Genomic DNA, 13,647 nt, shown 5'->3' on the forward strand with positions numbered 1-13,647 from the left:
TTCCTTCACTTCCTTTTGAGATCCTAATGTTGTTACGTTTCAGTCTGTTTTGGAGATCCTTGCACTTTGCTGAGAGGTCCATATTGCAGTGAATCAGGTATTGCAAACCCCTTTGGTGTCGCATGACTTTGAGCCATACTGACACTTTTCTTTTTATGTGCCTGGTTGGCTTGAGTCGCTAGCATTGGTGTTTAAGCTAGCTGGACTCTGGTCTCTGTTTATCTTCTCTTCTTTTCCAGGTATCTTTCTCTCACGGCTGTACATATTTTGTAGGAGTTTATTTAACTGCCTATTACGTATAATAGCTACTTGTTTTCTCGTTGTCTGGCGGACAACCATGGCTTCACCGGAGGTTAATTAGTCAAATAATTACATTAAGAAAGTAATACACCGTCTTAAATAGAAGAAAATGACTTAAAATATCAGTGAAAGTATGTAGTGTATATGATAATATTTCTTAGCATGTGTATAGATGAAAGGTGTTTTTAGGGTCTTCTCGTGTTACAGAAGCAACAGTTTAGGGAGATAAGAGTGGATTTTGAATCAAGCAAGGTTCATAATAAGAAATGTGGTTGTAAAATTATTATGGCTTCATGCCTGCATTGAAACAACAACACACTTTGAGCTTTTTTGACACAGAATCCTAGTTTTAAAAAATACCTTTGTACGTGTGGACATTGCTTCACTTAGATGAGTCAGGCTGTTTAATTTGAGCAGATAATCAGAATGAAACCATGGTCAGTATATCACAGCAGTGAATCGACATCATGTGACTCTTTCACAGATTTGCTTTAACACTCGGGCTGTGGTACAGGTGAAGCTGCAGAAAACTCAAGATCTTCCTCCAGGAGTCTTCCTGAGCATCTGAATGAGGTTTGGTGTGTCCTCCCCACAGTAATATCACTGCAACACACACAGTTATAGAACTCTAATAAATCAAAAACCACAAAGCAGAGGATTTTAGCAACCTGGTGTGTAAACATATTTTTAAGGGACCTCAAAATTCAAACCCTTGATTTTCAGGATTTTCAGGTGTACCTAATATAGTGGTTTACAACCAGAAATTCTTCCTGGAAGCCAGGTTGAAGTGTGTGTGTGTGTGTGTGAGGGAGAGAGAGAGAGAGAGAGAGAGAGAGAGAGAGAGAGAAAGAAACTGACCCTTCTCTTTACTGTTTAGTATGATAAACTTCGTAGCTCTAAAATGAGGAGAGAATGGCGGCTCAATCAGGTGTCCAGCACCCGGATACGCTAATCTGCTCAGCAGGTGTTCCTTTCCACCTTCACGCAACAACCTGGCCACCTGAGGGTCAGAGGTCAACTTTAATTTTATGCTGACATCATGATTTAACGAAGTTCATATTCTGAAATTTTTATTGTTTTTGGAGTGTGAACACATCTCTTAAAGCAATGCTCCTACAACAGGGGTCTCAAACTTAAATGAGCTGTGGTCCATTGCTGGCACTGTCATCTCATTGGAGGGCCACTTTAGTGTTCAAGTAGAAAACAAACAAAAAAAATAAACAAGAAACCACGTACAAATATTTCTGAAAATTGTAGCATTTTGAGGTTTTTTTAAAAAAAAATTTCAAATACTGTGTAACAAGCCATAAATTCAAATGTGAACACAATTATTTTCCCCCTTCACTCTTAACTAACTGAAGCCTTTCATTGAACTACCAAATAAACAAACTGGTACTCTTAATGGCCAGACACGTGGCAGCACTTCTGCTATAATTTTGTTTGTATTTAACAAGCAAGCAGGGATGACTTGGGCCACAAGTGGTGCCAGGCCGCGAGTTTGAGACCCCTGTCTTAGAACATCGCTAACCTCCTCCGCTGTCTCAACTGTAGGCCAGTTCTGATCGTCACAGCCATTAACCAGCAGCATTGGGCAGTTAATTCTCCCCACCTGTCAACAAAGCAGATTTGAAAATCCTACAGGAACTAAGAAGTCCAGCTTAGGCTTTGAGAGGTCATTAGTTCTACTGGTAGTATAATGCAGTATAATACAGCACTCACTTCCACGTTGTTTGAGGGGTCAGCGATAAGATCCAGAGCAAAGCTTCTCCAGCTCATATAGTTGTTCTCATCGAAATGTGCCTTGTGAAAATGCCTATGATACATATTAGTATTTGTATTATCATTAAATTTTAATGACAAATAGTACGTACTTGCTCAGTATTTTAAACCCGGCCTTCAGGGTGGTCCCAGGTGGGTGATAGTGATTGCTGCTGATGCAAACAATGCAGCGAGGCTGGAACACAATGATAAATCAAAACGTTTGATGTTACACATTGAATTAAAAAACCCAAAGACCAGCTTCCAACTTTGTTTTCAACAAAACATGGAATGTTTAAACCTTCTGGAATTGCCATTTTGACCATCTGCATTGAAGGTCTCCTTTATGTGCTTATTTTTGTCATACTGAAAAATGTAGATGTATATAAATGTAGATCTTTTTTTCCCCTCAATTGAACAAAGTTAGCATAACCCATATAGACACATTAATGGGAAATACTATGTTGCACTTCAACCAAAAACTTTTCCACTCTTTTCCAACTGGGAACACAGCTGTGAACTGTCCCAGTGCAAGCTGGAGGTCATCAGGTGATGAAGCCAGAAGAACCACGTCACCTGCAAAAATACAGATGTGATCCTGACGCCACTAAAAGGGAGTATATGCCTGCCGCTTGGTTCCACCTAGAATTTCTGTCCCATAAATTGAGAGCAGAATTTGTGATAAAAGGCAGACCTGCCTGACTTCAGGTCAAACTCGCTGAACAGCCTGCAACAATCATTCAAACATTCAATATATGCTTGGGCAGGCCAGGCCCATCAAGCATCCTCACTTTACACCTCATCTGCCCACATAAGTGCCGACTTCATCCAATAGGACAATGGAGTTCCAAGATGGAGCACCTTCCACAACCCTATCCACCACTCTAAGAAAAATTGTTATTAGGTGCAAACAGCAGTCAGGACCCATACTCACTGAACCGAGTAGAAAATAGTATACCCACCCCTGCATGCTGCCTCTCACCAAGGGCAACTCCATAGTGAAAAGAGTCTAGACCCTCTTCAGGACGCTAAAGACGTCTTCAGGATGCTAAAGACGGTCTCATTTCTGACTTTTCTGGTGGTTAAGAAGTTCAGGCTCTTTTTTAACCAGAAAAGCCACATCCTAAATACCTACAGCCACACTTTTCAAGTGGCGATCAGACCACCAGGGTCCTCACACCTGACAGCCACCCAATCCACAGGACACCGAACTGTTACGAGAGACTGACAATCAGTTTGATCATTTTCAATCCATGACATCACTGCATCAAGAAGGAAGGAACTCTTACCCACCACACTTACCTTAATAATGGTGCTGTAGGCTGTTAAGTTGAAGGCCACCATGGAGCCCAGGGAACTACCAAGAATTCCAACTCTGTCTGGTATCACTTGAGGATGGTTCCTAATAATGTTAAATGCTGTCTAATAGGAGAACGATACTGGAAATTAATGAGATATTAAAACTTTGTTTTAATAATTTAGATATTACGGTATTGAAGAAAAATTAGATTGTGCTATCCACCCACAGTGAAGATTGAAAGATGGGGGGGTTTTTTTATTTTTATTTTGAATGATTTCACCCAGAGTTTAATTACTAATCATGTAAAACTGGAAGTGCAAGTAAAAAAAAAGTAAGGAAAAGTATTTTATTTGTCCAAAAAGACAAAACAAAAAAACCCCAAAAACCCATAAAACACATTAGTATGTAAATCGCACAAACCTCGAAGTACTTAAACTCTACATCTGCTGACAGGTGTTCAGACCGTAGGTAATCCAGCGAGAAAGAAACGTAACCACGAGACGCCAACAAGGCAGAGCGATACTCCAGCAGCCCTGCACCACCTCCCCACATGTCCAGCAGCGCAGGGAAGGGTCCAGGACCTGACGGGAAAAAACAGAATCAAACACAGTATTTCAGTCAGTTTTTTCTACTCTTAGTTCTGTTTGATGTCAGAAAAGAGGATATTCCTCATGTAGTAATTTCAGGGTCAGAAGTTTCACCCATCCATCTCACAAAATCCAGATTATTAAAAATGAAAAGAAAAAAAAAAAGAAGTAAATGTGTTATTTCAGGTGTACCTGGTGGTATAAACAGGGTCCCTTGCACTCCTTGCTTATTAATATCAATTCTCTTGACACCAGGAGCCATGTACCATCTCTCTGCGAGTGCTGATGCCAGAGGGGTTCTGTCCCTGAAGCCCTCGTGTCCACTGTGGACTGAGATGTTAACCAGCATGGGTGTACAGACGTTTATCTTCCTCAACCTGACCAGTAATGACATGAGTTATTGAACAGAATAAACAAAGGATAGTCTACCCACACACATGTTAGTCATGGTGTTCGACATGGTCCTGTACTGTTTACTGTATACACTCTTCCCCAAGGCAATATTATTAGAAGATGTTGCATACGTTTTCATTGCTATGTAGATGATACTCAGTTACAGTGACTTGCAAAAGTATTCGGGCCCCTTGAACTTTTCCACATTTTGTCACATTACAGCCACAAACATGAATCAATTTTATTGGAATTCCAGGTGAAAGACCAATACAAAGTGGTGTACACGTGAGAAGTGGAATGAAAATCATACATGATTCCAAACATTTTGTACAAATAAATAACTGAAAAGTGGGGTGTGCGTAATTATTCAGCCCCCTTTGGTCTGAGTGCAGTCAGTTGCCCATAGACATTGCCTGATGAGTGCTAATGACTAAATAGAGTGCACCTGTGTGTAATCTAATGTCAGTACAAATACAGCTGCTCTGTGACGGCCTCAGAGGTTGTCTAAGAGAATATTGGGAGCATCAACACCATGAAGTCCAAAGAAAACACCAGACAGATCAGGGATAAAGTTATTGAGAAATTTAAAGCAGGCTTAGGCTACAAAAAGATTTCCCAAGCCTTGAACATCCCACGGAGCACTGTTCAAGCGATCATTCAGAAATGGAAGGAGTATGGCACAACTGTAAACCTACCAAGACAAGGTCGTCCACCTAAACTCACAGGCCGAACAAGGAGAGCGCTGATCAGAAATGCAGCCAAGAGGCCCATGGTGACTCTGGACGAGCTGCAGAGATCTACAGCTCAGGTGGGGGAATCTGTCCATAGGACAACTATTAGTCGTGCACTGCACAAAGTTGGCCTTTATGGGCGAGTGGCAAGAAGAAAGCCATTGTTAACAGAAAACCATAAGGAGTCCCGTTTGCAGTTTGCCACAAGCCATGTGGGGACACAGCAAACATGTGGAAGAAGGTGCTCTGGTCAGATGAGACCAAAATGGAACTTTTTGGCCAAAATGCAAAACGCTATGTGTGGCGGAAAACTAACATTGCACATCCCTCTGAACACACCATCCCCACTGTCAAATATGGTGGTGGCAGCATCATGCTCTGGGGGTGCTTCTCTTCAGCAGGGACAGAGAAGCTGGTCAGAGTTGATGGGAAGATGGATGGAGCCAAATACAGGGCAATCTTGGAAGGAAACCTCTTGGAGTCTACAAAAGACTTGAGACTGGGGCGGAGGTTCACCTTCCAGCAGGATAACGACCCTAAACATAAAGCCAGGGCAACAATGGAATGGTTTAAAACAAAACATATCCATGTGTTAGAATGGCCCAGTCAAAGTCCAGATCTAAATCCAATCCAGAATCTGTGGCAAGATCTGAAAACTGCTGTTCACAAACACTGTCCATCTAATCTGACTGAGCTGGAGCTGTTTTGCAAAGACGAATGGGCAAGGATTTCAGTCTCTAGATGTGTGAAGCTGGTAGAGGCATACCCTAAAGACTGGCAACTGTAATTGCAGCAAAAGGTGGTTCTACAAAGTATTGACTCAGGGGGCTGAATAATTACGCACACCCCACTTTGCAGTTATTTATTTGTACAAAATATTTGGAATCATGTTTGATTTTCATTCCACTTCTCACGTGTACACCACTTTGTATTGGTCTTTCACGTGGAATTCCAATAAAATTTATTCATGTTTGTGGCTGTAATGTGACAAAATGTGGGAAAGTTCAAGGGGGCCGAATACTTTTGCAAGCCACTGTATATCTATCTAGAAGCAGATGACACTAATCGGCTAGTTAAACTACAAGCACGGCCTTTAAGACCGGAGCTTTAAAATAAAACAAAAAAAAAACAGATTCTATTTCTAACTTCGCTCGGTGTTTCACTATGTGAATCGCTTTGGCATGACCAACTATGGAAGCTCCAATGGCACAACGTCTGTCCATGACAGACCTGTCAATCTGTGCTCAGGGCTCTGCCCCTTCATTAGGTTACTGTACAGTAACTAACAAATTCATTATCAGCTTTCATAACAAGAAAACACATTTTAGAAATCTGTCAAAAATGTATCTGAAACTAAAAAATTATTTTGTTAATCATCAAGGAAACACAGTGAATTTACAATTTACTTTTTTTTTTTTTTTTTTTTTTTTTTTAATACCCATAACGGAGCTGGCACACTGGAAGTCAGACATTAATCAAGCATAAACATTAGTTTCATTGGTTGAATGTTATGTTCAGGAATGTGACTAAACACTTGGCCTACAGTAACACTGTGGAGCATCTTGTAGCCACTTTTGACCAGGATATGTCCTTCAATGCACAAAATAAACAAATATCTATTACTCCTTTCTTTTCCCTGTGCAGTGTTGCCAAGATGAGTATTGTAATTCCTTATTATGACATTACAGGCTGCCGTTTTTTATTATGCAGACAGGATTTTTCCTAAACAAAGACTTTCACCTTTGGCTTTATGCAGCCTAGTTATGTCTGTTGTTAGCCCCCGAAAAGCCTGCAAGTCAGTTCTTATAGTGCCGAAACTGGTATAGCGATATAAATATTGATGTGATAATTTAAGCTCCTTTACACGCCATGCCACGAGCTCGGCAAGATGACCGCCGAACCCTTACCTGAGGCCTTTGCGGCTGCCTGGGACCGGCCGCATGCTCCACAGTAAACCCATTGGCTCTTTTCCCGTATACATGCCTCCAAAACTCAAATCTTCTGATACTACAAGAGAACAAAGCCCATTTTATTTCATCCAGTTTTGCTAATTATTTACAGTTAAGTCCATATGTATTTGGATACTGACACAAGTTTTGGTTTTTTTACCTCTCCAGGAGGTAGGCGTTATCAATATCCAAGTCTATCATAAAGAGAAAACTGCATGAAAGTAAATACAGAAGGTTCACTGCAAGGTGCAAGCCACTCAGAAGCCTCAAGAATAGAAAGGCTAGATCAGACTTAGCTTCTTAAAATGTTTTTTAGCAAACAGTTCTGGAAAAACATTCTTTGGAAAGATGAAACCAAGATCAACCTCTACCAGAGTGATGGCATGAAAAAAGTATGAAGAGGACGTGGAACAGCTCTTGATCCAAAGCATACGTGCATAGCGTGCATGGCTGCTAGTGGCAGTGGGACATTAGTATTTATTTATGATGTGACACTGGACAGAAGCACACACTGAGGTGTATGCAGGTAAGTGTCAGAGGTGAAAACTGTATGCAAATAAATGTTTGCGTTCTATAAATGAATAACTTAATGTTGTATGAGCTGTAAATTTGTATTTTTTTTTACCCTCTTAATAAAATGAAAGCAGTGAGAATATCAATTTTTTCCCCCTTACATGTTTGATATTCTTTAAAAGTCCTGTAGTAGAAAATCAGACAAGGTTAATTTTCTACATCCCTTCTAAGTCAGGACTGTCAAACGCATTTCACATCGCGAGCAACATGCAACCCACTTTACTCTTAAGTGGGCCGGACAAGTGAAAAACCCCTGCTGTCGGGAGACAGTAAGACAGGCATTTGGAATTTCATAAATGATCCTGGGGTTATGGAACACGTCTAGTGTAAGACCCAAAAAAATTTCACCAGCACTGAGCTGGAGGATCCAGTTGACTGTCTGTCAAGATACTGGATGATCCTCGACCCAAATTAAGGCCGTTACTGGTGCCGACTGCAGCCCCATAACCCTCAGACGGCATCTGAGACTGAAGGGCTTCAAAAACAAAAAACGTCTTCAAAGGCCTCGTGTCCTTAAATGCCACAGAACTGTTGGACTTTGCAAGAGACCACCAAACATGGGACTGTCAGGGTCCTGGGTCTGAGGGACCCAGGGTTCATGAGCAGTCTATGGACTTGATGGTGTGTGTTTGGTGCTGCTGTCCCTTGTTTCCCTGTGTACTGGTGTGTGTGTGTGGGGGGGGGGTGTCCTGGTTTTCTTTGCACACCAGGCCTGTAGGGTTGTTCCCGTTGGAAGGCTGGCCACACCCAAGGAGGAGGATCATTCACCTGCAGCTGATCAGGATCGTCGGGGGAACTACAAAGCAGTGTGGCTGAGAGCTCCTCAACGCTGGATTATTGCGTGACTTCCCATCAGTTTCTCAGCCACTGCGTGAAGTAAGTGCTAGTCTGCTGCTGTGTGAAGGTACTCACGGTTGCCTTTGTGTGTGTTTCCCAGGAGGATTTGCAGAAACAAGGAAGCAGCGAACGGATTGTACACAGTGAACAGAGACACGGAGCACGGACCCAGGGAGAAGACACGAAATGGGAGTCAGGAGCTCACGGGGATTTATTGTATGCCTTTTATTTTTACTTCACTGTAAATAAAGACACCTTTTCATCGCAAGAGTCCTGCATTTTGGGTCTTACTTTCCCACATCCCCACGGTCTGCCACCCCAGATCGTGACAGAGACATTGAAAGATCTCTTTAAGCACAATGAGCAGGACAAGAAGTTTTTATTGGAATTCACATTCCAATAAAAACTGTCCAACACAAATATTTTTAGCTTGTTCACCCTCCAAAGACCAGCTCTGAGACAGCATCCTAAGTCTTCTGCAGTCAGCGGTGACCCACCTGACACAACGCCTCTGTGGTCGCTGACGTAGTGCCCATACGCCTCCCAGTCGTCCTCGTCCTCGGAGCGGTGGAGGGAGCGGAGGGTTACCGGACATCCTGGAGGAAGATTCTCCACCAACACTTGAAACTTCTCATCAACCAGAGCCCGACTCGGGGTGACAGAGAGGATCGGGGGAACCGCCTGTGTCATGGCTGAGAGCAGTCTGTGGAGAGAACAGGTGACAAGTGAGAAACAGTGATGTTCAGGCCCAGATTTAGATCCAACAACAACAAAAACAAACAAAAACGCATCTACCTTCTAGAAGTAATGAAGTGTTAAATGGTCTACTGAGCAGTGTTTTGTCTTCCATCGGATGGCTCTGGGAAATCAAAAGAACTCGGTGAAGTGTTGATATTTACACTATGCACGCATTTAAGTATTTATGTATGCAGGAGTAACAGGAAGGACAACCCCTGCACCTTTACAGGAGAATGATTATGAATCTATAAAGGTCAGCGCCATGTGAGGATGCAGCTGAAAGAGACTGCAATCAAGTGAGCAGTCATTTGTTTAAAAAACACCAAAAAAAACCCGGATGGACTGATGGATCATATTCAAAAATTGATTATGAATCATTCTATGTATGCATGTATGTATGTATGCATGTATGTATGCATGTATGCATGTATGTATGCATGTATAGTTTAATGTTTATGATGATGTAACTCAAGAACAGTTTTAATGCGGGAGTTTTCATCAAAACACAAAAAGTGAAGTGTGCAGCCAGGAATATACAAAGTACGGTTACATAACCTTGGGAACACAGAGTACGGAGCCCACAACTATGACAGCAGGACGTGATAAAGGAGAGCAGAAGATAGAGACAATAAATACACATTGCATAATGAGAGGAGAAGCAAAGTACAGGCATAACAAGGAAGTAAACAACATGAGTCACAGAAAGCAACAGTTACCACAATAAAACAGGAAGACAACTGGATAGGGAACAAGGATTAATGTACACACAGAAGAACAGGAGAACTAGACACGGGAAGATAAGAAGGCAAAAGGATAAATGCAGACAAGACTGAGATGGCAGGAAAGGAAACAAATCAGGATTAATGATACGGGGGGAGGTAAATGTCAATAACCAATCACATGAGACTATGAAAATACAACAGCAACTAACACGAACACACATACAGACATGCTGAAAACAGGAAGGGAGATATAGCTGAATGAGAAGACAAGGCACAACTAAATCGGAAAACCAGACAACCACAGGAAGACAAAACAGACACAGGGACATGACTGAGGAACAGAAAGGGATCACTAAGGAAGATAACTAGGTATTACTGAACCAAGAAGAGGAACTACAATTTAAACAGACACAACAGAGGATATAATAAATCCTAAAAGAAATTAATTTATATAAAGTCAAACTAAAGCCCAATAGATTATCAAAAACACAAGGAATCACAATACCCAAAATTAATGAAGAAGTTGCAAAACAGAAGAGTCTTAATGTTATTCAAACATAAAAATGTGTAATTTGTTCAAACACAACATGCAGTTTTTAGACAATAATTTAAAGAAAAAATATCTAACCCTGTTATGTTGAAAGCATTGGCCTGGGTTCAGGTCTGACCTACAGCTCTTTGCTGCATTTCTTCACCTTCTCTTTTTCTTTACGAGAGAGAGAGAGATTGAAGTCCCCCCAGCTTAACTCTGAAAGAGTGCGTGCGTATGTGTGTGCCAGTCCATGTTTGCGATCACCAATGAAGGCGAATACGCGCTGCCGTAAAGTCTATTGTGAACGCGCATGAAAATGATTGCGGCGGATAAGAGGCGGCTGGCTTCACCGCGGTTCACAAATCACGGCTCGCTTGACCGCGGTTGAAAGAGACATCTGGCCCAGGAGGCAGTCTGTCACTTAAAAACCACCTACCTGTAGTAGGTGAGTGTACACTCCTGCAGCAGTGGCCTGGTCACACTCCCCAGAGTCCCTCTGATAAACCACAACCTCTCATTTCACTTACCTCAGTTTCCAAACTGCAGTTGATTTAACCCGGGCTAGCGCGTGCTCCAGGTCAGCAGCCTGGCTCTGACGCTTCTTCTTTAAACGTTATTGGCGGTTGGCAAACAACTGATTGGTGCATTACCGCCACCACTAATATGGAGTGTGGACTGGAATGACGACCCCCCTCCCTCCCCAAAAAACAAAACAAACAAACAAACAAACAAACAAACAAAACAACAACCCCAAAACAAAACAAAAAACCCTCAAATCCTTTCAAACACTCTTCCCGCTTTAAAAATCTGAAATAACGCCTGGTAACTTTACTTCCAGAATCCTTTTGCAATAGGTCAACCAGATCCAGTTTCATTTTCATAGTAATGAGATTTTGGTTCAATTGTCTCCTCTCCACCTGATATTTCTGACAGTGCAATATCACATGCTCTATAGTTTCCTTTTCTCCACAGAAGGCACATTTCCCCGTATTGTTTCCCAATCAAGAATAGAGTAGCATTCAACCCAGTATGACCAAATCTCAATCTCGATATGACCACCTCCTCTCTCCTGCTCCTTCCAGTGGTCCTCATTTCTCCTACCCCCCTTTGTATTGTATACAACCACCGTCCTCTCCTTTCCTCCTCCCACTGCTTTTGCCATCTACTCCTCATTTCTTGCCGTATGATACTCTTTATTTCAGCTCAACCAAAAATAACAGCCAGGTCAACTGTCCCATGTTTTGTTGCTTCCTTCGCCGCTCTGTCTGCCATTTCATTCCCCTTTATTCCATAATGGGCTGGAATCCACAGAAACACAACTGTAAGACCCATCATGTTTACTCTGAAAAGTGTTTGCTGAATCTCCGCTAGAATATCTGCTCTCACATCTGAGTGACTACACTGTAAACTAAGCTGTAAACAAATGTTTCAATCTAATACCACTACTTAAAACTTAATAAAAGGTATCTTTTATTAAGTTTTAAGTAGTGGTATTAGATTGAAACATTTGTTGAATACATTTTTATACATTTTACATACAAGTTAAGCTCATCATACACAGGAGGGCCTCAACCTGGTTACATAAGCAGAAAGGTCAAATGAGGTGCGAGGCGAAAGGAACACATGCACAGACATGCACGCACCCACACGCGCACAGAGATAGTAGTGGGTTTATTTTTGTAGGGGAAAGGTTAAGCATGTTTGCTAGGGTTGCGGGTTTTTCTGTGGGTGTACGTGACGGTTTGATGAAGGTACAGGATGTCTAACAGCTATGTTGGAGCAGTGGTTGCGGGCACTGCACCTGGATGAAGATGGGAGCTCATGTTCTTTTAAAATGTGTCAAAAGGTTAACTGGGGGCTTGTGGTTTTGATTTTACGTATGCAAGTATTGTATCTGCTTAGTGCATGAAGGAGTGATGTATTCACCCGACCCTATAAAAACCTTTGGTCTGTTCATTGTCAGAGAGACACACCTTTGATATTCTGCAGGGTGTGACTCCCACGCGTGTGCTTTTCATTAAAATCATCGCTTGAACTCATCTTCTGGACCAGTGTGCCATCACCAGTGTGTGAATGTGTGTGTGAATGGGTGGATGTCTGGATATGTAAAGCGCTTTGGGGTCCTTAGGGACTAGTAAGGCGCTATATAAATACAGGCCATTTACCATCTTCTGGACCAGTATGGTTACTTGCATGTGGTTACTTGCATTCCTCCTGTATTTTCTTCCCAATATTTTTGAACCCAACAAAGACCCATCATGTTTACTCTGAAAAGTGTTTGCTGAATCTCCGCTAGAATATCTGCTCTCACATCTGAGTGACTACACTGTAAACTAAGCAATGATGCTCTTGAATCTGAACAAATGATAGCTTTTAATGGCCTCATATCTTCCACCCACTGAACAGCCAACAGAATTGCAACCAGTTCTCCAGTGAATACTGACAGTCTATCAGTGATCCTTTTTCCTATTTTAACCATGAACTCCGGGACCACAACTGCTACACCAATTTGACTGGCTGAATTCTGAACATAATTCAGAATTGAATATAACCATAAAACTGGTCAATGTAAGCCTGCACAGTATAGGAGTTTAAAATAAATGCCCCATTCTTATTCTTCTTATCCAGTAGAGTGAAATCTACTATGGCTTCAGGAAGTATCCATGGATGTATTGCTGGTAACAAAACTCTTTGACAAATGTCTAACTGATCCAGTTTAAATTCTCTTGCTCTTCCACCCACAATCCACCCAAAGCGCTTTGATTCCCGCCTTTCTTTCTCCCAGCAAGGGTTGAGAACTGCTTGTGTTGGGTGATCCTGTCCATGGCCTTGAAGATTTGCCCAATAATTAAGTATAAGCTGTGTTCTTCTCAGTCCTAGTGGCATCTCCCCCATCTCCACCTGCAAAGCTGCAGTAGGAGTTGTTTTAAAAGCACCTGTACAAAGTCTTAGCGCCTGATGTTGAATAATGTCTAACTTAACTAGAGTTGTGTCTGCAGCTGAACAGTATGCTACACACCCGTAATCTAACACAGATCTGACCAACCCCACGTATATGGCTCTCAAGGACTTCCTGTCTGCTCCCCACTCCCTCCCAACCAAACACCGCAATATATTTAATACTTTTTTGCATTTATCCACCATTTTCTGAATATGAACACCCCATGTCAGCCTTTCATCCAACCACATTCCCAGAAACTTAAATTGCCTAACTCTTTCTAACTCTA

The 13,647-nt window shown here is 41.9% G+C and overlaps 1 protein-coding gene across 13 annotated transcripts; it reads right to left on the reverse strand.

Moving 5' to 3' along the window:
* Positions 1-276: 276 nt before the first annotated feature.
* Positions 277-11,065, reverse strand: LOC100693577 (acyl-coenzyme A thioesterase 3). 13 transcript variants are annotated; one of them, XM_005463468.4, is made up of 12 exons: positions 10,948-11,065; positions 9,224-9,287; positions 8,926-9,131; positions 6,977-7,076; positions 4,138-4,322; positions 3,779-3,939; positions 3,361-3,480; positions 2,172-2,254; positions 2,020-2,113; positions 1,829-1,909; positions 1,159-1,300; positions 277-903 (listed from the first exon to the last, which is right to left on the reverse strand). In XM_005463468.4, exons 3-12 carry the CDS (start codon positions 9,116-9,118, stop codon positions 779-781), a joined length of 1,284 nt encoding a protein of 427 aa, XP_005463525.1. In that variant the 5' UTR covers positions 9,119-9,131; positions 9,224-9,287; positions 10,948-11,065; the 3' UTR covers positions 277-778. The 13 variants fall into 13 exon arrangements, with proteins under 13 accessions (XP_005463525.1, XP_003458502.1, XP_005463524.1 ...); XM_003458454.4 differs by having other exon boundaries at positions 10,857-10,961; XM_005463467.4 differs by lacking the exon at positions 10,948-11,065 and adding an exon at positions 10,517-10,819.
* Between the last annotated feature and the right edge of the window lie 2,582 nt (positions 11,066-13,647).

Source organism: Oreochromis niloticus, linkage group LG17 (assembly GCF_001858045.2).
Source record: "Oreochromis niloticus isolate F11D_XX linkage group LG17, O_niloticus_UMD_NMBU, whole genome shotgun sequence".
Lineage (NCBI taxonomy): Eukaryota > Metazoa > Chordata > Actinopteri > Cichliformes > Cichlidae > Oreochromis > Oreochromis niloticus.

Bases quoted from the DNA above. Each gene is read 5' to 3' on its own strand.
- LOC100693577 (XM_005463468.4), bottom strand. From the start codon at position 9,118: ATGACACAGGCGGTTCCCCCGATCCTCTCTGTCACCCCGAGTCGGGCT. The intron at 3,481-3,778 runs GTTTGTGCGATT...TTCTCCTATTAG, and splicing joins TAGAGTTTAAGTACTTCGAG to ACAGCATTTAACATTATTAG. The intron at 1,301-1,828 runs GTTAGCGATGTT...TCTGACCCTCAG, and splicing joins CAGTTGAGACAGCGGAGGAG to GTGGCCAGGTTGTTGCGTGA.